The sequence below is a fragment of the Panthera pardus genome, unplaced genomic scaffold (genome assembly GCF_024362965.1).
Source record: "Panthera pardus isolate Hobbes unplaced genomic scaffold, ASM2436296v1 HiC_scaffold_8, whole genome shotgun sequence".
In the NCBI taxonomy this organism is placed as follows: Eukaryota; Metazoa; Chordata; class Mammalia; order Carnivora; family Felidae; genus Panthera; species Panthera pardus.
The window spans coordinates 871765-895499 of NW_026527013.1; the positions used below are offsets into that span (position 1 = coordinate 871765).

General features: G+C 64.9%; 2 protein-coding genes and 1 long non-coding RNA gene across 6 annotated transcripts; 2 read left to right on the forward strand and 1 right to left on the reverse strand.

The window, feature by feature from the left end:
* Positions 1-1252: 1252 nt before the first annotated feature.
* Positions 1253-8358, reverse strand: ADAMTSL5 (ADAMTS like 5). Of its 4 annotated transcripts, XM_019433957.2 has the most exons (14): positions 8264-8358; positions 7720-8000; positions 6552-6871; positions 6081-6276; positions 5880-5971; positions 5575-5635; positions 5314-5422; positions 3855-3982; positions 3482-3593; positions 3046-3132; positions 2740-2903; positions 2400-2598; positions 2255-2326; positions 1253-1921 (listed from the first exon to the last, which is right to left on the reverse strand). In XM_019433957.2, exons 3-14 carry the CDS (start codon positions 6605-6607, stop codon positions 1620-1622), a joined length of 1578 nt encoding a protein of 525 aa, XP_019289502.2. In that variant the 5' UTR covers positions 6608-6871; positions 7720-8000; positions 8264-8358; the 3' UTR covers positions 1253-1619. The 4 variants fall into 4 exon arrangements, with proteins under 4 accessions (XP_019289502.2, XP_019289505.2, XP_019289504.2 ...); XM_019433960.2 differs by lacking the exon at positions 8264-8358 and having other exon boundaries at positions 2400-2586; positions 7720-8147; XM_019433959.2 differs by lacking the exon at positions 8264-8358 and having other exon boundaries at positions 7720-8143.
* Positions 4836-6452, forward strand: LOC128775539 (uncharacterized). Its single transcript, XR_008420297.1, has 2 exons — positions 4836-5335; positions 5883-6452. It is a non-coding gene; the product is annotated as an uncharacterized LOC128775539 (long non-coding RNA).
* Positions 8359-15800: 7442 nt separating the features above from the next.
* Positions 15801-23052, forward strand: PLK5 (polo like kinase 5 (inactive)). The gene is given in 16 exon segments (XM_053897575.1): positions 15801-15980; positions 16601-16714; positions 16828-16944; positions 17640-17769; positions 17897-17984; positions 18071-18166; positions 18658-18856; positions 18943-19069; positions 19255-19331; positions 19484-19568; positions 19847-19924; positions 20668-20824; positions 21553-21610; positions 21612-21683; positions 21762-21872; positions 22798-23052. Coding segments are annotated over 16 exon segments (1812 nt in total). The 5' UTR covers positions 15801-15863; the 3' UTR covers positions 22984-23052.
* Positions 23053-23735: the final 683 nt, after the last annotated feature.

Here is a 23735-nt window from a genome sequence, read left to right on the forward strand (position 1 = left end):
CTCTGGGTGCAGGCATCACCAGGTGCCTAGCGTCCCTTCCTTTCCCGTCCTACCACCAGGGGGCGCCCAGGCCCCACACCACCCTCCAGCGCTGTGCCCCGTTTAACACCTGGCAGAAGGGGGGCCCAGGGGGGCCCCAGCTTCAGTACTTGCCGCGGGGACAGGGCCAGGTCTGGGACCCAGAGGCAGGGGAAGGAGTCCGAGGGATGCAGTTCCCATGCTCAGAGCTGTGAGGGGCTGAAAGGATACTCGCAGATGGGGAAACTGAGGCCCAGGGAGGGGCAGGGTCCGGCCACAGGTCACCTGCAAGGTCAGGCACTGAGCCTGAGACCCACAGTTGAGCGTCCTGTGTCCTAAAGGAAAACACAACGACGGACGGTACAGAAGACCAGACTGTCCCATCCAGGGAGAGAAGGTAAAGGGTGGCCCTTCCAGAGTGCCCCGAGAAGGTTTGTTGGGTGACACCCTCCAGGTACCTCCAATTCACACTTGGCCTAGGTCTGCCCTCCTGGCCCCAGAAGACTGATGAGTAGAACATATCCAGGAGAACACAGGAGGACAGGGACCGGGGCCCTGGGTGGCATGAGATGGCAGTGTGGCCCTCAGGGGGCGTGGGGAGGGGGCACTGGACCAGGAGGAGGAGGAGGGCTGGGGTGCACGTGAGAGTGTGTGCACACACCGTGACAGCGTGACCGTGGGTCTGACTCCCAGCACATCCTGGAATTTCTGCAGCCGCGTATGTGTCACTGGGGTGTCCTCGTCGTAAAAGTGCTCGCAAAGATTAAATAGGGAGAAACAGGGATGGAGGGCAGTGTTGTCCGAAAGAAACCCAGCCAGGGGCATCTGGCCAGCTCAGTCGGGGGAGGATGTGATTCTAGGTCTCCGGGTTGTGGGTTCGGGCCCCACATCGGGCGTAGACATTATTTTAAAAATAAAATCAAAAGGAAGGAAGGAAGGAAGGAAGGGACAAAGGGATGAAGGGAGGAAGGAGGAGAAAAGGAAAAAAAGGAAAGGAAAGAAAGAAAGACCCAGCCAGACTTGCTGAGGCGCTCAAGATTATCTCCGAAATTCCTGGTGGCCGGGGCAAAAGGGGAAATGGGTACCTTCCAGTACCTGGGTAGGCGTGTCTTCTAGGGAGCATGTCTGTTGGAGACAGTGTCTCTGAACACATGAGGCGTACGTGTGTCAGTGAGAAGAGAGAGCACAGAGTGTCAGGGAGTTAAACAGCAGTGAACGTCCTGGTAACCAGGGCAAGAGGGGAAACTGCTCTATTCCAAGGTCTTGTTGGGCAGCCTTCCTTTGGGCCATGCCCGTTTGTGACAGTGTCTCTACGAAAGAGAGCATGGGGCAAAGCAAATAAAAGCAGACACAAAGTTTCTAAGTATAAATCATCTATGAGCTTCCTGGCAGCCAGAGTGAGAGAGGAAATAAGAGCGTCTCTTCAGTGTGTCCTCCCTCACCAGTGCCTCCTGCTCATGACAGTGGATCTGACTGTGTGCAGGGACAGCTAAGCATGTGTAGTAGGCGGGAAGCCACTGGAAGCCAGGGCAAGACGGGAAATATGCTGAGTTTGAGCCCGGTCAGGCACGCCTCTGTTGCTGTAGGTGGCAGGGGCCCGGTCAGGCGGGGCAGTGTCGGGCAGCCAGGCGCACGCGGCTGTCCTCGGCAGGGCTCCACGCTCGGGCGTAGCCAGCGTGGGGCAGCAGCAGCCGGTCCCGAGTGCCGTCAGGGCTGATGAGGCGCTGGACGGCCAGCAGGTACTCGCGATGGAGGTCCAGCCGCGGGCAGGGGCAGCGACCCAGGGCCCACACGTACTCCAGGGCCCGCAGTGGCGAGCGGTTCTTATAGATGAGCTGCACGCGAACCTCATAGCGCGTCTCCTGGGCCTGTTGGAGGCGGCTCAGCACTCGGGCCCTGAACACTGTGGGCAGGACTTTGCTGAGGCCGACTGGACACTCCACCCTGGGCACCCCCCCTCAGGTGCACCCCGTTGCCAGAGAAAGGAACCGGGGCCAGATGGAGCACTGGGGGTCCCTGGGGACTGTGGAGAGGGGCCTGGGATCAAGGAGGGGTCCAAGTTCAGATGAGGGCAAAGGGTCAGATCAAGGAGTCCCATTAGGGGCAGAAGGAGTCAAGTCGGAGTCAGGTCAAGGAGTCAAGGGTAAGGTCAGATCGCCGTCAGGGGTCAGCACGACAGGGCTGAAGTTCAGGTCAACCAGGAGTCAGGTAACGGTTGGGGTCAGGAGTCTCTCACCGAAGTCGCCGCCGCAATAGTGGAGCAGCCGGTGCGCGCGACCTCGAGTGTCTGGGCACGGGGAGCAGGGGTCTGTGGGGGGCGCACGGTGAGGGGCACGGACCTCAGCTGCCTGCTAGCTCCCACCGGGCCGTCCCCACCTCACCTGGGGCGGGGGGCGGGGTCCTCGGGGAAACGGCGGCCGGGGCCGCGGAGGCTTCAGCGGGCTGTGGTTCCACCTCCCGAGGCTGCGGCTGCCGCAGGGACCAGCCCAGGGCCTGCGCCTGCGCCTGGAAGGGGCCGTAGCGCTCCCGAGGGAGCCAGAACTCGAACTCGATGCCGGGGTTGGGCTCCTGCAGGAGGACCTGGAGGGGTGTCACGCCGAGGGAGCCGCACTCGGACCCGATGGCCCAGCTTCCCCCCTCCGGCCCCCGGCCCCCCGCCCCCATCCAGTAGCCAACCGCCCCTTCCATCTCCCAGCTGCCCCCGCAGAGCCTGGGCCGCACCTGCAGGAGCAGGTCTTGGGAGGTGGGCCCAGCCGCGCGCAGCGTCTCCTCTGGCCCCGCAGCGCGGGTGTAGACCACACGGGTGCCCGCCGCCTCGTAGGTCCCGGGTGGGCTGACCGCCCAGTTCCCGTTGAGCACGTAGCGCCCATCGACCCCTATCAGCGCTGCAAGGGAAAGGTCAGCCCGGGCTCCGGGAACCGGCCCGTTCCGCCTCCCGCACCCCTTCCCCCCCAGCCGCAGCCGCAGCCTCCCCGGCTGTATCCGAGGCGGCCAGCAAGACGCCTCCCCCTTCGGGCCCTGCGATACCCAGGTGGTTGCGGCTCCGGTGGGCCACGCGGATGTGTCTGGCGCCCTCGGGGATCAAGGTCACGTTCCAGTACCCAGCGAAGGCACCTGGGCGGAAGGAAAGGAGGGCGTTGGGCGCGAGTGGGAGGGTGTTTGAGGGATGAGTTGAGGATTAAATGAGATACTGCGGTAAGCAGGTTAGCCAGGGTCCTGGCACCTCCACAACGCTCGGTAAACTTTTGGAGGTAAGATTATTCTCGCTTAAGTGCAGCTGGGAAAGAGTTAAACCCCATCTGTTCCGGGAAGGGCGGGGCCACCTGACAGTAACCAGTCAGAATGAAGAGAGGGAGGGGGCTGGGCCACGGACTGCCCAATCAGCTCGGGATTTCGCTTCCGGGCCCGAGGCTCGTTAAAGGGCCCGCTCTGGGCAAGCGGGTACGACGGGGAGGGCGGTCACCGGAGTCACGGAACACGCGCTGCACGAAAAGGCACGACTCGTTGGCGCCGCCGCAGCGGCCGCAGTGATCTTCGCGGGCGTCCGAGCCCAGCAAACCGTCACAGCCGGCGCTCTACAGGGGCGGGGAGGACGAGCGCGGCTTCGCGGACAGCCCCTGGCCTGGGACAGCCCTAGGAGGCGGGGCCGGGGGGGGAGGGGCTAAGGGGAAAGGGGCGGAGTGGAGCCTGGCATGGGCGGGACACGGGGCGGGGTGGGTGCGGTGCTGGGGGCGGGGCTTGGAGAAGGGGGCGGGACCCGGGAGAGAAAGGAGTGGGGTCCGTGGCCAGGGCCTGGATGTGAGGTGGACGGGGGGCGGGGCCCGGCGAGGCCTTACGAGGCAGCGGCCGGCCACGCAGAGCCCCTGGGCCCCGGGGCTGCAGGGGGTGCCGTCCAGGACGCGGCCGAAGGTGTGGTAGAAGGCGTGCCCCTCGGCCAGGCAGTGAAGGTCGCACTGGTTGGGCGCTGGGGACAGAAGGAATTGTTGGGCCAGTCCAGGACGTCTGTCGGGGCTTCTGGCCTCCTCCCCCTCAGGCATGTGCGGCCCAGGGACTCAGCCAAAGCCACACTTGGAGGCTTTGGTTAGAGCCAGGATTGGAACTTAGGTGGCGTCTGCCTTCAGCTCCCAGACCCTCCCAGGCAAGTACCCGGGCAAGCACCCGGGGCCGACGCATGCATGCATTCCTGTCAAGCCCTAACATTAGGGAGCCCATTGTTCATACTTTCGTCCTGCAAACGTTCACAGAGCACCTACTACTTTCCCGACACCGACACCGTTCCAGGCTCTGGGGTATGGCAGTGGGCAGAAGTCACTCAGCACACGGGCCCTGCACCCGGCATGTGCCCAATAAAAAGTGCCCAGTGCTGAAGCACCTGGGTGGCTCAGTCAGTTACGTGTCTGACTCCGGCTCAGGTCATGATCTCACAGTTTGCGAGTTCGGGCCCCGCACTGGGCTCTCTGCGGTGGGCACAGAGCTGGCTTTGAATCCTCGGTCCCCCCCTCTCTCTGCCCCTTCCTCTCTCTCTCTCTCAAAAATAAATAAACAGTGGGAGAAAAAGAATTTTAAAAAAGGAGTATTCAGTACTGACTGAATGCAGAGCAGCTGGGTGTGTCACTGGCCCTCCCCCGGACTCAGTTTCCCGGCTGCCTGGCAGTGGGGCACAGTGGACAGTCTGGTCACAGGCTCAAGCTCACAGCCGCAGGGATCCGTGCTCCTCCTGGCTCCCACTTCTCTGAGCCTGGCTGGCAGACCCTGCCTGGCACAGAGCCCAAGCTGGCCTTGGAGGGCCTCTGGGGGGGGGGGGGGATCATGGCAAATTTCCTCTAATTCTTAGGGGGGGGGAAAACACACAAAAAACCAAAACACCCACGAGGCTGACCGATGGAATCTTCTCCATTGTCAGCTTTTCTTATCTGTATCTGCTTCCACTATGGTGTCTAAAGCTGTCTGTTTCCCTTAAATGCGGAGGCACACTGCCCCGGGCACACAGTTACATAACTTGCTATTTTCAGCTAAACGCGGCGACAATTCCTGCCACCGGGATAAGTTTGAGAACTGTTGGCCTCTGGATACGGCTCCACGCAAATCCTCAGGCTGTGTTCAACCCCGTGCAGAACGAACCCTGCCTCCCTGTGCTGCTTCATACCTCACACCTGCTTTCCCCTCCACTTCAACTCCTATGCATCCTTCAAAGCCCCAGTGCTGATGTTCTCTTGCAATCCTCCGGTCGTCTTTCTTTCTCAGCAGCCCCTTCGCCCTGCCTCCTGTGGACCAACAGGAGGCAAGGCTACTCACCACCGTAGAAGGGCACCCACTGGTAAGTCTTCTGGGTGCCTAGGACGGGGTGGCCATTGTAGAGGGCACACTGGAGGTCTCGGAATGGAATGGCCCCTGGGGGACAGTCCTGAGGACAAAGATGGGTAGGTCCGAGGCTGGGAGAGCCCCAGGGGAGCCCAGAGAGCCTGGCAGGGCGGCAGGTGTATTTGGGGGGCACGAGTGGGGAAGCAGGAAGTCTTCAAGGCGCACCCGAGGGCCCCGGAGGCGGACAGAACTTACCGGCAAATGGCAGTGGCGGTACTCATGGGTGTCTCCCCAGCATGTGTCTAACCCGGGAAGCCTACAAGGAACAAGAGGGCCAGAGTGTGGTCGGGACCCCCAGTAACCCTCTTTCCAGAGCTGGCCTGCCCACCCTTGGGCCCGGCCGCCCCCACCCACATTCCAGCCGGATCAGTGGGATTAGAAGGCACAGCATGTGTGGGCAGGCAGAGGGTGCGGCCAGCAGTGGGGCGGGCTGGCGGGAGAGGAGGGGCAGGCACCCCCCTCCCACCCCGCCCTGCTAAGCCCCAGCTTTCTGCGCTCACCAGATGCAGCGGCGGCTGCGCACAGAGACACCCCGCCCACAAGAGCTGGAACAGCGACTCCAGGAACCCCAGGGGGTCCACTCACCTGGACCCTACTTGGGGAGAGAGAGGCACCATCGGCCTGGAGACAAGCCAGTGGCCCCCACACCGCCGGCCAGGTCCCCAAGCCCACTGGCTCCCTGGACTCGTGTCCCCCCTTACCTGGGCACTGCCCCCTAAACCACAGTTCAGGAGGGTCCACAGCAGAAGCAGGTTCTGGAGGGGGCGGGGTGTGGGGGAGCAGAGAGGGCGCGGCAGTGGGGGCGCCAGCAGGCCGGGGTCGGAACCCCAGCTCTGTGCCCACTGGCTGTGTGATTTGGGGCAGTCATTTAACCTCTCTGGGCCTCTGTTCTTGTCTCTGAAAAGTGGGGTAATAACAGGGCCCCCGTTACAGGAAAATCTGAGGGGTCCGTCAGACCAGATAAGAAAAGCAGGCTGCACAGAGCCTGGTGAGGGGGAGGGAGAGCTCAAAGAATTATCTGCTTTTATTGCTATTGTTTGCCGTCTGATTACATGCACACAGCAAGTGCTTAATCTGTGTCTGATTACGGAAGGAATCATTCCAGGACAGTGCACAGGAATCTCCAGTGTCGGGACCCCCATCACCACTCTCCCCACCGTCAACGCGTCTACCTTTCTGTGTGGCCAAGGGCCAGCCACTCCACATCCCCAGGCCTCAGTTTCCCCATCTGTACAATGGGGATCAGCTGGTCTCAGTCCAGCGCTGAATGAGGGACTGCGGAGAAGGTGCGGCTGGCGGGGCTGGCTCGGGGGCTGAGTCCCGGGCAGAAGCCCCCTGGCTGCACCTGGGCCTCCAGGGCCACCTCGGCTCCCAGACCTGTGGTGGCAGGGAGCCCCTGGATTGGGGGTCACAAGGCGGGTTGACCTGGCCCCAGTCCAGCCGGTGCCCCGTGACCTCATGTGCAGAGGGTGTGGGCTCCACCAAGGGCAGCCTGCAGAGGAAAAGGAGCCACTGATGAGGGTAGTGCAGGAAAGAGGGAGGCCTCTGGGGGTGAGTGGACTGGAGGGGTAGACTTGTCTCCCAGGGCCTCAGTTTCCCCATCTGTCAGAGAAAGGGTGAAGTCCCTTGCCATCCACACCCTCCTCGTGACCATGGCATTGCCAGAGAAAGGCGGAGGGAAGCGGCCACCCCGTGAGTCCTTTCTCAGGCCAGGGCCAGGGTGCCCAAAGGACTGAAAGAGCCAGCTGGAGTTCTCCAGCCCTGAGTTCCAGGGCCCTGGTCCTGTACCAGTGGACTCTGGACCCTCTCCAGCCTCAGTTTCCCTGGTTCTCAGGCGCTGACATTCAGACCTGGGCATCAGGCGCTGGGACGCATGGTGGCCCCGGGTGCTGAGAACCTTGGGGACCACTGGGCAGGGCCCTTCTCTGCCCAGAGCTGTGTAGCCGGCTGTATCTGTGCCCCTCTGAACCCCGAGTCCGGGCTGGCCTTGGAGAGCTGAGATGGGGGGTGGCCTTTCCACACGCAGCCCCCTCCCCCCACACACACTAAGCGCTAGCCCCTGGGGTGGGAGTCCAAACCCGGTGCTAGAAGCGCCATTTTTCTGCTCCCCAGGGAACCCTCCCCGAGGAGCATGACACATCCCGTTTTGGCCGCGCCCCAGCCTGCAGGTGTGATCCCGGAGCAAGCCGCACCTCTAGGCCTCAGTTTCCCCAGGAGGGGGCGGGGATGATCTCTCTCCCACCCTGGGATCGCTGCCAGGCCAGCCCCTCACCGGCCCGGGCCCGGCGACGGGGAGGAGACGCCGGCCGGGATTGTGGGGGGATAGGAAGAGGGACTTACCGGCTACGGAGAGCCCAGGCGGCACGTCCCGGCTCCCCGGGCGGCCGCAGGACAGGCGGAAGCGGCGGGGCCCGCGGGGAGGGGCGGGGGGAGCCAGGAGCAGCCCCTCCCACCCGGCCTCCCAGGGCGCGCCCAGGCCGGGGTCCGGCGGAGGGGCAGCCCCGTGCGCCCTCGCGCGGCGGTTGCGCGCCTCGGCGCGGATCTACGGCAGGGGACTGCCCCGCGCGGGCACCGGCGCCTCAGACCACGGCCTGGTGTTCCAGAGTCCGTATCCCGGTGACCTTGGAAAGCCCCGGGGCGGGGGAGACGTGAGGGAACCGACCGCCTCTACCCCCCCCCCCCCCCCACCCCGGGGCTGCTATTCCGGGCGTCGCGCTCAGGGCTCGGGAATGTGCGAGAACCGAGGTGGCCCTGCCGTGGTTCCGGGAGTCCGGGACGCTGTCCCATTTCCACCGACGCCTAGATCGCGTCCCCGCGAGGGTCCCCATTCCCGGTCAGTACCTCCCTCCCCTGGTCCTTCCCCCGAAGCCTCCCTCAACGTTACCCTACTGAGGAACCCGCGCGCCCGGTTGCAATCCTGAGGCTCCCACTCCGGGTCCCGGCCACCCCAGAGCAGGGCCCCAATGCACTGGGAGAAGCTCAGCTCGAGGGGCCGGGCGTGGGGGGCGGAGAGCCCCCTTCCAGCCCCTCCAGGAGCATTCCCGGGCACTGCTGTCACCAGAGGACGTGCCCCACCCTGCCTTCCGCCCTCCCAGGCTGAGCAGCGATTTGGAACCAGACCCTCTCGCGCAGGGGCGTGCCCCCGCCCCATGACTTATTTTCCCATCGGGACAGTGGGGTCCGCAGAGTTCCTCACCGAGACATTTCCAAGTGGACCTCAGCTCTTTCCGGGGACTGGCAAGGACAGGGTCCCCCTAGGGCTCCTCATCACCCCCCGCCTTTCCCAGCTTAGCATGGGCACACTGACCCCTCACCCTGCCCACGCAGGGAGGCAGCAGGGGCCCTGGGCTCACCCCTCCCCTGCCTCCTTGCTGTTGCCCATGAGGCTTCCTGACAGGTTCGAGAAGATGGGGCCACCGAGGGGTCAATGAACGGCCTGCCCCCCTGGTTGCTGGGCAAGCCCATGCTCAGCTTGATTGCCCCCCCTCCTGGAAGCCGGCTGTGGGGTGTCCGGCCCTCACCACAGGGTTGGGGGTGCCGGTCCAGCTCTGTCTGCCCACCAGCCTGGAGGGGCTCATGGCAGGGCCGCTCAAGGCCATCTGTTCAGGCAGTGTTTACTGAGCATGTACTATGCGCAGGGGGAGCCGGGAACAGCCCTGCTAACCAGGCAATCCTGCCTCTTGATCAGGACACAGAAAAGTGTCCCAGGCCCCCTGCAGATGGGGTTGGAGGGAGGCCCTCGCCCAAGAGGTGATCACCAGGAGGAGGGGGCAGCCCAGGCAGAGGAAACAGCGCGTGCAGAGCCCCGGAGGCTAGAATGAGAGAAAAAGGGACAGTCAGGAGGGCGGGAGGGGGGTGGGGTGGGGGGAGGTCAGAGAGGGGCCAAGGGGTGGAGGCCAGGGCGGTGGGAGTCCTGCCCTAGTTTGGGAGAAGCCACCCCTGGCTGCTGTGGGGGCAGGAAAGCAGCGAAGAGGCAGCCACCTCCTGCGGGGACCGGCGTTGTGCGGCCCTGCAGGGTGGAGGTGGGGAGGGGGCGCGCAGCTGTCGGGGAGTGGAGCGTATAGGCTCCCGCAGGAGCCCCGTCGGGAAGAGGTGAGGCGGGAGCTTGGCCGGAGCTGCCTGGAAGGGAGGTGCCCATTTGCTGCGGGAGGGTGGGAGTGGGGAGGGCAGGTCCAGAGGTCACTTCCGGATGGGTGTGGGGGGACACGTCTGGGGGTCAACCAAGAAGAGGCTGGGAGAGCAGGGGCTGTGTCCTGCAGGACGTGTGGGCGTCCTTGGCACGGCGGGATGTCTAGAGTCACGGATGAGGTCACGGGGCGTGAGCGAGGACTGAACGGAGACTGGGGCCTGCGTCCCAGGGGCCCCGGGGTGGGCGGGGTGGGGGGGGGCGGTGCTAGGGGCCGAGGGACAGGGAGCCTCTGGGCGGAAGGAGGGCGGACCGGTGGATCAGCGCTGCCGGAGGCGCTCAGTGACTCGGTGAGGTGAAGCGTGGTTGGAGGGGGGCTGAGAGAGGACAGCAGGAGTGGGGGTGGGGGGCGCCTACGGCGGGCGTGAGCTGGGGCCCGGGGCCCGGCGGGCGTCGGAAGTAAATCGGGTTTGGTCCCGCAGCTCCCCCTAGTGGACAAGCGCCCTGCCTCGGAGGTGCGTCTTCGCTCCGCGGCGCGCACACAGCAGTCCCCGAGGCCCGCAGGGAGCGTACGCAGCAGGTGCTTGGCCCTGCACGGGGGCCTAGCGCCTGGGGAGATGCCGCTCACGGCGCCGGGTGGGGATGGGGTGCAGATACGGTGTCCTGGGCCCGCGCCCCTGCCCCTGCTCCCCCGGGCCCCAGCCTCCCGCCTCCGCGCTCCGGCGGCCGCCCGGCCGGACTCGGCAGATTCCCAGGGAAGGAGGCCGAGAGCTCGGGCGGGAACCTCGCGCAGGTGGAGGGGTGGCCGCGAGGTTCAGCCTCCAGGTGCGGCGGCATCTCGGCCCCTCCCCCGCCCCTCCCGGTGCCCCGGCCTCGACCTCCAATAGGGGGGCAGTCCGTGCGGTCCCTCACCCTGAGCTCTAGCCCGGGCCGTCCCTGAGGCAGAGGGGACACCGGTCCTGCGGATGTGGGTCGGCTGGGCTCTGCTACCTCTGAGGCCTTGTGACCTTGTGGCTTAGGAAGTGCCCAGGAGCGGCCCTCGTGGCCTCCTGGTGCACCACCCCCCCCCCCCAACTCCCCGTGGCCTCCTGTGATCCCTCGGGCCTGGCCACGTGGTCCCCAGGGCACTTCAGCCTCCTGCGGAGATGGGGTGGGGGGGTTCCTGCCACCCGCGCTCCAGAACTCTGGGTCTCTGGAGCGCCTGAGATGAATCCTCACCCCATTCAATGGGTCCGGACACTGAGGTGTGGAGGGACCGAGCTGCACGCAGCAGGGTCCCCACATCTGAATGGGTGAGGGAGTGGCGGGAGGGGGGCTTGGGGACACTGGAGGCAGGACCTGGAGAGCAAGGGGAGCTGGACAGGAGCGTGAGGGAGAGGGTGTTCCCAGCAAAGGCCAGGTGGCTGGGGGCCCAGGGCGAGGACGCCTGGCGGGGAGGCCTGTGCAGCTGGATGGGGTGGCGGTGGGGGCGGGGGGGGGGGGGAGGGAGGTTACTCACACATGGCCTGTCGTCTAAGGTGTTCGCCTCAAATCAAGAAAGTTACGCACGATGTGGTGCCATTTACGGAAGAGAATATCCCTGGCACATAAACTCTGACAGGAAGCGGAAAGGAATAAACCCCGCCTGTCGCCCACGATGATCTCCGGGCAGGGTTACGGGTGACTGCGTTCCTGCTTCTGACTCTGATTTCTTTAAGAGCGTTTTTATTTCAGGGGCGCCCGGGGGGCTCAGTCGGTTGAGCATCCGACTTCGGCTCAGGTCATGATCTCAGGGTTCGTGGGTTCGAGCCCCGCGGTCAGCGCGGAGCCCGCTTCGGACCCTCTGTCCCCCTCTGTCTCTCTGCCCCACCCCCGCTCGTGCCCTCCTCTCTCCAAGATAAATAAAAACACTTAAAAAGGTTTTTTAAAAAGAGAAGTTCTATTTTGGAATAATTTTACGTTTATAGAAAGTTGCAAAGATGTGAGAGTTTCTGTCTACTCTTTCTCATCAGTGGTATAATCCACCGCCCCAAGAGGTCCCTGTCCTCGTCCTCAGAACCTGCAGACGTGTCCCCTCATGCGGCAGAGGGGACCTTGTCAAGGCCCCTGAGGCGGGAGTGACCCTGGGTGCCTGGGGGACCCGGCGTCGTCACGAGAGGGAGGCAGAGAGCCGGGCGGACCCCGCACTGCTGGCCTTGAGGATGAGGGGGGGCCGCGGGCCCAGGATGCGGGGCCTCTGGAAGCCGGAAAAGGGGGGAGAGGGGGCTCCCTGGGGCTCCGGGGGGAACCGGCCCTGCCCACGCCCGGGTGTTAGGACCTCTGACTCCACAACATGAGGTTGATAAACGTGTGATTCTTTTTAAAGCCACCAAACGTGTGGTAATTTGTTACAGAAACCCTAGGAGACAAGCACTCTTGTCGCGACTCAGACACCGATATTGGAGTGTTGCTATGACCGATTGATGATATTAGGAATTGCCATGACTACTGACCAAACTCCACCTTTTATTTGGAGTTCTCTATGTGTTGTTGTTGTTGTTTTCTTTTTTGAAACTGATTCCCTTTTTCTGTTCCAGGATCTTGTCCAGGATCCCACATGACAATGAGCTATTTTTCTCGTAATTGGTAAAAAAAAAAAAAAAAAAAGACCCGGGCAGATAAAATACGGATTACGCCTCTAGAAATCTGGCCGGCTCTGACGCTCAAACAGCACCTCGCTCACAGCCGGAGTCAACCGATGTCCCTGAATAGAGGTCGAGGCCGCATCCGGCTGGAGAGAGGACAGCAGGGAAAGTGTCCCCCTGCAGGGACAGCGCCCCCTGAGGACCCTGAGGGCACGCCCGCCGCAGGCAGGGTCCCGGGCAGTCTGGAGAGGGTCTGCGCTTGCGTGGGGCCACCCAGCAGGTAGGCACCCATGGGGCACACGGCAGGGTCAGACACAGACTGGTGTCTTCGTGTGACATGTCCAATCTGGTGGGACGGGAACCAGTAGACCTACAAGGACGTGCATAATTTCAAGTTGTGAAGGACCACAGAGGGAATCACGGGGTGGAGGTGGCCTCCTAGCTGCTAGCAGAGGAGAAGGAGCTGCTGGGAGAAGACTCAGGACTGGGGGGCATCATGACCACAAAGCACGGCGTATGCAAAGGCCCTGAGGTTGGGATGCGCTTGGTATGGGGTCTTGGGCCAACAGGCCAGGGGTTGATACTCCCTCGTCTTCCTCTCCGGTAGATAGTCCTGAGGAATGTCCTACCCAGTTCCTCAGGGGCCCACAGGGGCCCGCCCTGCGCCATCCTCCCGGCCCCTCACTCCTGCTCTCCGGACCAACCCGCTGCACCAAACCCTTGCTTCAGGCTCCGTGCCAGCGATGCACATGAGGCTGGGAGAGGCAAGGACAAAGTCGGGTCCTGGGGTGGGGGGGGCCGAGTCTCGCCTCCCCCACGGTCCGGGCCAGTGCGGCGACAGCGTGCTGCCCAGGTCGGGCCGTCCCCGGGGACTGCGGGGGGGGGCGGGGGGGTGCGTGCTCACAGGACAGGCACGGAGTCTGCGGCCTTTCAAAGGCCGGGAAGGGACCCGAGCCTCACGCTCCCCCCCCCCCCCGGGCACCTTCCAGAGCTGACTGTGCCACGTTTCACCCCGTGCCCAGTCCCTTGAGCCTCCCTCGGGCGCCTCACCGCTGGGGGCCGTCTCCGCGGCCGCCCCCTCCACCCACCGCAGGTGCCCTGTGCGGTGCTGTCCCTGCACTTCTCCCGGGAAATGTGCTGAGTCCGGGGAGTTATCTCAGGTCAGTGAAGGAACAGACAGGAGGGAAAGCAGGCCTGCGGCCCGGAGCGCGGCGGCTCCCGGGCGGGGGCGGCCAGGCCGGGTGCCCGCCCGTGACCACCTCAGCCTCCGGCGCCTGGGCAGGGGTCGGCGTGGGGGGGCAGCCGCCCCTCTGCAATCCGCAGTCCTCTGCCTGGCGAGCTGCCTCGTGCGCTCATCTGTAAAAGCAGGTGTTGGGGAGGCCCTGATGCCGTCCTCGCTCTGTGGGAGCGTGGCGGGGGTGGGGGGGGTCGAACGTGGCGTGGCCTTACCGTCTCAACCACCTTCCAGTGACAGTGGCACCGAGCACACTCCACACCATCGTGCAGCCGCCCCCACCATCCGTCTCTAGAACTTTCCATCTCCGCAAACCCAGACCCTGTCCCCATGAAGCACGACTCCCCGCCCCCTGCCATCCACTCTCTGTCTCTGCGGACGGGACTCCTCTAGGGGGTCACGCGGGACGCGTCCTTCTGTGCCCGGCTCCTGTCACTGCGCAGCGTCCTCCGGTCCGTCCACACGGCGGCAGGCGGCAGGACGCCCTCACTTTCCGAATCTGGACGAGACTCCGGCGTGTGGAAGGACGCGCTGTGTTTATCCGTTCTATGCCAGCGGACGCTCAGTGTGTGTCCATCTTGTGTCTGCTGTGAATTACGCGGCGTGGACGTTTGTGTGCTTTGTTTTATTGTAATGTCTCTTCATTTCGGAGTGGCGGGGGAGAGGGTCGCTGCTGAGGGGAGGCGGAGCATGGGAGGTTCCCTCCCCGCCGCCCCCCCCCCCCCCCGGCCCCGTGGTGGACGCTCAGCCAGGAAGACGGGGGTCCGGAGGGCCCAGCCACCTGCCCCCTCAGAGCTCCCACGGCCACCGGGGCAGGAGCGTAGGGGGATGGTGCGGGGTGGGGACAGGGCTCTGGACTCCAGTCATCCTGGCTTGCATATGCCCTCCTGAGTCTCAGTTTTCTGACCTGTAATATGGGGCTAAGAAGAGCCTGTAGCCCAGGATGGGCTTACACACATTTGCCTCTGGAAGCCCCCCTGACCCCCCACCCCCCGCCGTGGTGCAGCCTGGGTGATCTCCTGGCGGTCAGTCTAGGAGGACCAGGCGTGTCTGACTTGGGCATTCGGAGCCCAGGGCGGGTTCTGCAGGCTGATAAGTAGGCGCTTAACAAATACCTGAATTAACACCCAGATGGCGGTGTGCTACCGAGACAGAACAGATTTCAGGGTGACAGCGACATGATGGCCCAGGCCCATGGCCCCCCAGCCACCCACCTTCTGTCACGCTACACTTGGCTCCCATCGGCAGGAAACAGGCTCCCTGGATGCCACCTGGCCCCCCCGGTGGTGGCCCGAAACCCTTGCCTGGCACGGAGGCCGGTCCCCCCACAAAAGCACCCGAGTCTTGCTCTGTCCTATGCACTGGGGCCCCCCGAGGGTCCCTCGTGCCTTCGTTATCTCCGTTTGACACCCCGGGTGGACATGTGGCAACTCAGAAGGTGTATCCTGTCCCTGGCATCGTGACCGGGCCACATTCCGAAATCTGGTCTCTGGAAAATTCCAAGGCCTGATTCCAGCCACAGGGAGCCCTGCTAACCCCTCCCCATTCGTTGTGTTATGTAACACTTGGGGATTAGTACTGTGGCATCCAGAGGCGGCCGCCTGGACTCAAACCCAGGACTGTCCCTTCCTGGCTGTGTAAGCAAAGCAACGACATCCCCAGGCCTCAGTGTGCTCACCTGTAAAATGGGAACAGGGCCGGTTCCCGTGTCCCAGGACTTACGTAAGAGTGACACGAAAGAACACGAGGAAAGAGTCTGAGCTGTGGCTCGGAGATGTCCCCAGCCGGTTCCCAGGAGGGTCCCAGACGGCCCACTAGCCCTTTCACCTGTCTCCCCTTGGCCGCCCATGCCGGGAGTCACAAACCCTTGTCTGCTCTTGGGTCCCCAGATTCTGTTCCTCCTCGCTGCCTAGCGCCCTGAATATATGGTACCCCTAACCCCCAGCGGGGCCCCTCCTGGGTCCCTGCCCCAGGCCCCACTCCCTTTCCAACCAACTCCAGCCCCAGAGATACTGGTTTTCTTTCTCCTCCTCTGAATCCTGCCACGGCTCCCAGTGCCACGAGAGCCCCGTCAAGCCCTCGCTTCCAGTCGCCTCTCCCTGGAAAGGCCTCCGAGAGGAGACGATCTCTCTGACCTCAGTTTCCTGCTCAGGGCAATGGGCACGTTAACACTTCACAGCCTGGCGGGAGGCGCAGGCTTGGAACAGCAGCGAGCCGGCTGATCGCACCGGATTGGCGCAGGGCTGTCGCGCCGGGCGCGAGCTCCTGTCTCATCCCCGAAACTCCTCCAGCCCGGTGTCCCCGTGCGCCCCCGCCCCCCCCCCCACCCCGGCTCACCGCGCACACATACCCTGCCCCCGCCCGCGCCTGGCCACGCCCCGAGCGTCGGGCCACGCCCCCTCCCCGCCCCCTCAGCCAATAAGACGCGCCCCAGCGGCGCGCGGCCCCGGGAGCAGCCGCGCGGTGGTCCCGCTGAGGCTGCGCCAGTGCCCGCGCCGAGCGCCGCCAGGCTCCCGGCGGGATGGAACCCGGGCCGCGGCGGCGGCGGCGGCGGCACAGTTGCCGCCCGCCGGTCTCCGTCTTCCTGCGCGACCCGAACTCCGGGCGCGTCTACAGGCGCGGAAAGCTGATCGGCAAGGTGCGGCCCCCCCGGCACCACGAGTGCGCGGCGAGGGTCCGGGGCCGCGCGGGGGTCCCGGCGGGGCGGGGAGGGGTGTGCGCGCGCGATCGCGAGCCCCGGCGAGCCCCCGGGTTTTCCTCCTGCGTGTGTCGTGTGTCCGCGCGAGTTTGGGGTCCGGCGTTGGGCTTGCGCGGGTTGCGCGGCCGCGTCTGTGGCGTAGCCCCTGCACCGCGTGCGCTGTGGCGGGAACCGCTCTTTGGCGTCCTGTGCGGTGCCCGTGGGTCGGCCGTCTGTCCGGGGCTGTGGGTGAGCGCTCGAGTGTTACCGGGCTCCGTGCCTCCGCAAGAACTCTGTCGTGTTGTCTCCAGGCGCGCGTCTGAATGTGCTCCCGCGTCTGCGTGTGTCCATATGCTATATTGTGGTCCGCTGGCTGGGTGTTTCCAGATCTGGATACGTCTGGGGACGCGTGCCTGCGCTTTCCTGCATGCTCGGGGGGTTGCCTGTGCGGGTCTGAGGGTGTGAGCTGTGTGTCCGTGCGTCTCCTGTTGTCTGTGTGTCTGTGCACGTGAGGAGGCCTGGTCACCTGTCCGCACACCTGCTCACACTCGGCGGCTGAGCCGGGCACCTCTCCGCCGCAGGGTGCCTTCAGCCGCTGCTACAAGCTGATGGACATGTCCACCAGTGCGGTGTTTGCCCTCAAGGTGGTGCCTCGCGGTGGGGGCGGGGCCGGGCGGCTCCGCACCCGGGGGAAGGTAGGCCCAGCCCTTCCCTCGCAGGGGGGCGCCAGACAGGTTCCTGCCCTTGGGGGTGAGGGTGTACGCCCCTGGGCCCGAGTACTAGGGGTCAGGTGGGGCCACGCCTGCAGGTGGAACGTGAGATCGCCCTGCACAGCCGCCTGCGACACCGAAACATTGTAGCCTTCCACGGACACTTTGCTGACCGCGACCACGTGTACATGGTGCTGGAGTACTGCAGCCGCCAGGTGCCCCGGGGCGGGTGGAGAGGGAGCCTGCACCGCGCCCCGCCCCCCCCCCATGTTTGTGGTGCTCCCCTCGCCCACCTGTGTGTCTCTGTACTTACCTGTCTCTGCTGTGTCTGCACCAGACGCGTCTGTGCTCGTCCATTATGCACCGGTGCCCACCTGGGCTCGGGTGACTCACTTCTGCACACCAGGACTCACTTGTGTCCACTTGTGCCCGTTTATTCATCTGGCCCATCTCTTCATCTGTGGCCGTGTAGGACCACCTTAACTCGATCCAGCCCCCCTGAGCACAGCTGTGCCCGCCTGTGTCTATCCTGTTCCCACCTGTGTTCACCTGTGCCCACCTGTGCCCCCCTGTGCTCACCTGTGCCTACCTGTGCACACCTTTGCTCACCTGTGCTCTCCTGTGCTCACCTGTGCCCTCCTGTGCTCACCTGTGCCCACCCGTGCCCTCCTGTGCTCACCTGTGAGTACCTGTGTCCTCCTGTGCTCACCTGTGCCTACCTGTGCCCACCTGTGCCCACCTATGCCCTCCTGTGTCCTCCTGTGCTCACCTGTGCCTACCTGTGCCCACCTGTGCTCACCTTTGCTCACCTGTGCCCTCCTGTGCTCACCCGTGCCTACCTGTGCCCACCTGTGCCCTCCTGTGCCACCTGTGCATCCTCCATGCCACTGCTGCCTGCGGTCACCTGCAGTCACTGGCCCACGTTCTGGAGGCGCGGCAGACCCTGACGGAGCCCGAGGTGCGCTACTACCTGCGGGGCCTGGTCAGCGGCCTGTGCTACCTGCACCAGCGGCGCATTGTGCACCGCGACCTGAAGCCCAGTGAGTGGGGGGGAGGGGCGCGGGGGGGGAGGGGCGCGGGGGGGAGTGGCTTCCGCCCTCATAGCCCTCATACCCCGTTGCCCCCACCCCCCCCCACCCCCCCACCCTCCCCCACCACCCCCGGCAGGTAACTTCTTCCTGAACAAGAACATGGTGCTAAAGATTGGAGACCTGGGGCTGGCTGCCAGGGTGGGGCCGGGGGGCCGCTGCCACAGGTACACGGAGGGCTCGAGGGCGCGGGCGGGGCCGGCCTGGCACGCGGGCCCCAGCGTTCCCGAGCCCCGCCGTCATCCCCTCCCAGAGTGCTCTGCGGGACCCCAAACTTCCTGGCCCCGGAGGTCATCTCCAGGAGTGGACACTCCTGCCAGTCAGACATCTGGGCTCTCGGCTGCATCATGTGAGTGGGTCCCGGGGAGCCCCGGGCCTGGGGAAGAGGGCAGGGGCAGGCGAGGACAGGTGTGAGTATGTAGGGGGGAGGGTGAATGGGGACAGGCAGGCGTGAGCGTGCCTGGGACACGTGTGGACAGGCGTGGGCGGGCGCGGGGGCCGGTGGGAGCCGTGCGGGTGTGCATAGGGCACGTGGGAGGGAACACGGGTTCGAGCCGGCACGGAGGTGTGGACGGGCGTGTGCCGGTGCACACGGGCAGATGCGGGTAGGTCCGCGGTCGTGAGGTACCGGGAGTGGAACCCGCGCAGGCAGGCGTGCAGACAGACGTTGGTGTCAGCCGAGTGGACGGGACCGGCCAGGTGGGAGCGGGTGTGGGGCAGGTGCGGGAAAGCGGACGCGAAGCCTGTCCGGAGCAGGGGGGTGTGGGTAGGGGCACGCCACGCCTGGGCACCCAGGCCCCTGCCCCACCCTCCACCCCTACCCCCCCGCCCCCGGGGCAGGTACACGGCGCTGACCGGGGCCCCTCCCTTCACGGCGGCTCCCCTGTCGGAGATGTACCAGAACATCAGAGCCGGCCGCTACCCCGAGCCTGCCCACCTGTCCCCCAACGCGCGCCGCCTCATCGCCCGCCTGCTGGCGCCCGACCCCGCGGAGCGGCCCAGCCTGGACCGCCTGTTGCGGGATGACTTCTTCACACAGGTGCGTGGGGTCCAGCGGGGTGGCGAGGCCCCGGGGGGGCCGGGCAGCCCGCGCCCGGTGCTCACCCCCGGTGCCCGCCTCCAAAGGGCTTCACCCCGGACCGGCTGCCGGCCCGCTCCTGCCACAGCCCACCCATCTTTACCATGCCCCAGCCTCTGCGCAGGCTCGTCCGGAAGGTGGGCCAGCTGCTGCTGGCCCAGTGCCGGCCCCCCTGTGAGTACCGCACCCGCCCCCCTCCCCTGCTCCCGGCTGCCTGCACCCGCCCCCCGCCTGGCCGTGGGTCCCTTTCCACTCCTCTGCACCTTCCCATCTGTGGCAGAGGCGGATGTGGGTGGCGGATACCCCCCTGCTGCCCGGGGGCCGGGCTGTGCCCCCCCAAACTCCTTGCGCTCCCCCAGGCCCCTGCACTCCTAACGAGGCCTCGGATTCAGGAGGAGGTGGTTCAGATCGTGACTCCACGGAGTGGGGCGGTGAGGTGAGGGCTCGGGGCAGCGCAGACGTGGAGGCGCGTGGGGCACAGTCTTAGAGGGGGAGGGGCTTCAGAGCCACGAGGCTGGAGCCCTCCCCCACCTCAGGGCCCTCCTGGGGGCCCAGGGCCTCCCCTCACCCCTGCTGCTTCCTCCCCAGGCCTCCCTGTTGGACAGAGAGGCTCCCCGCTCTGCAGTCCCCGTCTACCTGCTCACCCACGGGACCCTCCGGAGTGACCCAGCCGGTGAGCAGACACTCCATCCTAGGCGGGGGCTGCTGGTGGGGAGTGAGGGTAGAGAGGTGGGGGGCGGTGACTGGGTCTTGCCAGGGTCACGGCCCCTCTCTTGGCCTCACCTTTCCCACCAGTAAAATGGGAACGATGTTCAGAATCATTCTGAACATTCTGAAATAAGATTTATCCAGATTTGAGAGTTGGGGGCGGGGCTGGTGGGAGGGGCCCTCGTGGTGGGGGGCCAGGCCTGTCCTCCCTCCACGCTGCCCCACATAGATCTGTCTCCCCAGGACCCAAGGGGAGCCAGAGGCAGGAGGTAGAGGCGGCCATCAGGAGTTTGCTGCTCTGCCTGGATCCCAGCCTCCCAGGTAGGAGCCCAGCGGACTCACCGGGCCACCTGCCTCTTCACATCCAAAGACAAGCGCCTTGTTCTGTCCAGGGTCCTGCCGGTATTTCTGGGGCTCTGCTGCGGGGACCGAGCTGAGAGAGGCTTCAGAGCACAGTGATGCCCACCCCGTGCACTCCCCACCTCGACCCCCACCAGCACCCACCGCGTCCTGTCCTGCCCCCCCGACCCCCACCAGCACCCACCGCGTCCTGCCCCTCCTTGGTCACTGTCCTCGGAGCTTTTTCTTTCCCGTAGGATCCGGTGGGTTCTGCTTAGTCTTCGGTCTCACGCCCTCTTCCTCGCCCTCCTCCTCGCGGCTGTAGCACAGAAGGACCCTAGACTTTAAGGCTCTTCCATCGGTGGAGCCAACTCGTGTTCAAATGTCTTCAGTAAACAGTGGAAGATGATTTGAGATTTTCAGCGAAGGCAGCCCGGAGAGCGCCCAGTGCGGCTCAGCCGGCTTCCCAGGGCCGCTGGATTTCCCGTGTTCTCACTAATGCCTTTTTTCTCCCAGGATCCCATCCAGGATTCCATAAGCCACTGAGCAGTTTGTGTTTAACACAATTTTTTTTTTTAATGAAATAAAGGAAAGCCTGTAGTGTCCGTGTGCCCCAGCCCCGTCCTCCCCCGCCCTGCACTTTCCTCTACGCGTCCCGCGCCTCCCCCGCTCCCCCACCAGGCCCTGCTGAGACCCCCTTGCTCAGCTCCCTTCTTTGCGCCCAGCCCCACAGGACCCCCCGGGAGGGCAGCAGCCGGTCCTCTGGGCCCCCACGTGGGTGGATTATTCCAGCAAGTATGGCTTCGGCTATCAGCTGTCAGATGGGGGCAGCGGTGTCCTGCTTCGGGACGGCACGCACATGGCCCTGCGCCCCCCGGGGGAGTAAGTTTTGGGGCTCCTGTGGCCCCCCCCACCTTTCCTTAATCATTCTGCAAGTATTTATTAAAATAGGGCCTGCTCTGCGCATCTGTAAGCCTTTCCTGCCTGACCACTTTGCAGGGGGTGGGGGTGGAGGTGACCCTCTACAACCTGGTTGTGGAGGGGCTTTCTGAAGAAGTGACATTCAGGCGAGACCTGAAAGATGGGAAGGAGCCTGTCAGGAACAGCATTGAGGCACGGGGAACAGCATGTGCAAAGCTCCTGACATGGGTCCCCCGCAGTGGGTTTGAGGAAAAGTGAGATGGGGGGACAGGGAGGCTGTGAAGTCAGTGACCTTCAAGCCGTGGTTGGAACAGGTCACGTTTGACATGACCTTCATGGCAGGAGTGACATAGACTCAGCAGGGAGACAGTTGGACTGGTCAGGTAGGGACAGGCTGTGGCGGGGTGGGGGGGTGGGAGGGGAGGGCAGGAAGGTGGGAGCAGCCCTGAGGCAGGATGGGAAGATGGCAGAGGGGTGGGTTTGGGGGCGGGTCAGGATCTCAGTGGGGACGTGCTGGGTCCATGGCTCCGGCGAGCGGCCAGGGCTGCAGGTGTGGCTAGAGGGGCCGTGAGGAGCTGGTCTCCAGATCCCCATCCCAGGGGGTGTGGCTGGTGGGAAAGTGTCCTCGGGCGTCGGGTGCCCAGGATCGAGGCTGTGGCAGCCAGCACCGCCCTGTACCCCCTCTCCAGCCGGGTCTGCTACGCGTCCGCGCGGGGGAAGCTGGACACGTTCGCCCCGAGGGACGCGCCCCAGCCCGCTGGGTGCCAAGCTGGCCGTCCTCCGGCTCTTGGCCCGACACATGCAGCAGCGGCGGCGGGAGGTAAGGGCCGGACGGGGCGGGGCCGGGCCGCTGGGGACACGGCCAGCCCGAGGCCCGCAAGGCTGGGTCTGTCCGCAGGAGGAGGGCCGGCCCGCGCCCACCCCCCCGGCGGCCCCCGGCCACTGCCTGCTGCGCTTCCTCATGTCGGACCGGGCTTTGCTGCTGCTTTTCAGCGACGGGACACTGCAGGTGAGTGTGCAGGGTGGCCCTCGTCCTCGGTGGCCTCCGCGGGGCAGCCCCGGGGCCCCTGGGCCGTCAGGCACTGTTGGGGGCGCGGCCGGGGGCAGCGGGGCACGTTGACCTCTACAAACACCGCGAAACCGAACACGTGTGTCCGTGCCGGGGCAGCGTGATTCGGGGTCATCTCCACGGGTGACGTTCGCAGCTGCCAGAACGTCATGTCCCCGGAAAGTCATTTCTAGACTGAGGCTTTCCCGAGCGGTCACGGTGACGTCAGTCTGACACATCCTAGCCAGCCCCCAGTCCGACGGCCCGGGCAGTGCTTTCGTTGTTATTATTTTTTTTAATTTTTTAAGGTTTTATTATATTTTTGACGGACAGAACATGAGCAGGGGAGGGGCAGAGAGAGAGAGGGAGACACAGAATCCAAAGCAGCTCCAGGCTCCAAGCTGTCCGCACAGAGCCCGACGCGGGGCTCGAACCCGCGAACCGCGGGATCGTGACCTGAGCCGAAGTTGGACGCTCAACCGACTGAGCCCCCCATGCACCCCTGCTTTCCTTGTTATTTGTAAAAATTATGATTTTATTTTCCAGGAACCCCTCCCTGCCTGTTCAGACTAGAGGGGCTAGCACGCTCGCACTGACCCAGGCGGGGCCGCAGCTGGGGAGGCCAGTTCACCCCGGTCACGGGCTTAAGAGCGGGAGTCTCACTGGGTGGCCGTGGGAAGGGGAGTCCCCATCTGAGTCTTGTTGTCCCGTCGGTGCAGCAGGGCCCCCGGGCTTGCTCCCTGAGCTCCTGGAGGGGGGGTGGGGGGCGGCCGCTGAGACCCAGGCAGGAGGCTCTCAGCCTCCTTCCACCTGCCCTGTTCATGCCAGGGCAGGGGGTAGGCCCGGGGGGCCCTCTCTCCTGACCTCGCTCCTCTCCCCTTGGCAGGTGAGCTGCCTCGGAGACCAGGCTCACCTGGTCCTGAGCGGCCAGGGCCGGGAGCTGCGGCTCACGGTCCGGGAACGCGGCCAGCGCAGCACCACGCACCCCCTGGGCGCCCTGCGGAGCCCCAGCTGCGCCCCGGCCACCCGGCAGCGCCTTCTCTACGCTCTTCACATGCTGCAGAGCGTCTAGTGCCGGGGGCCCCGGCTCCGTTCAGGCTCTGGTTCCCCAGAGGGGTGTCCCTGGGGACAGCATGGCGGTGGGGGGGGGGCTCGGGGGGCTCGCTTTGTGTCATGACTGTTCAACCCAGACTTTTGTGCGGCTTTGTCCTTTTTTTCATTAAAGAAAACTTGACTCCCTAGCCTGCCGTCCGCCTCTCTGGTGGCGTTAGACGCCTCGTGGCCTGTAAGCGGAGGGGACATTTAGATCAGCCTGCCCTGAGCTCACTCCTCTTCTGGCACAGATCTCCGCCAACACAGAAACTCACACCAGAGCGGCTGTGCCGTGACCCCAGAGCTGAAGCGTGTGACCTTTGCTCAGTGGCCGGGCAGGGAAGTCGGTGGCCTGTGCTCTGCAGGGAAGGCGTCTTGTGACAGCCAGGGGACATGTGCTCCAGGGCTGACCGACGACTGGGAGCTACACGCAGCCTATTCTCACAGAGACATGAATTCCGGAAAGGACCGGCCGGCCAGCAAACAGCCCAGGGACAGCTGAGATTTTGAGACTGGAGGCTTGGGGAGGCCGGCTGCTCCCTGATGCCGACTGCTGGGAGACTTTTCTTGTTTTTTTTAAACTTTGTATTTATTTTTGAGGAGAGTGCGAGCAGGGCAGGGGCAGAGAGAGAGGGGGGACACAAAATCCAAAGCAGGCTCCAGGCTCCGAGCTGTCAGCACGGAGCCCCACATGGGGCTTGAACCCACAAACCGTGAGGTCATGACCTGAGC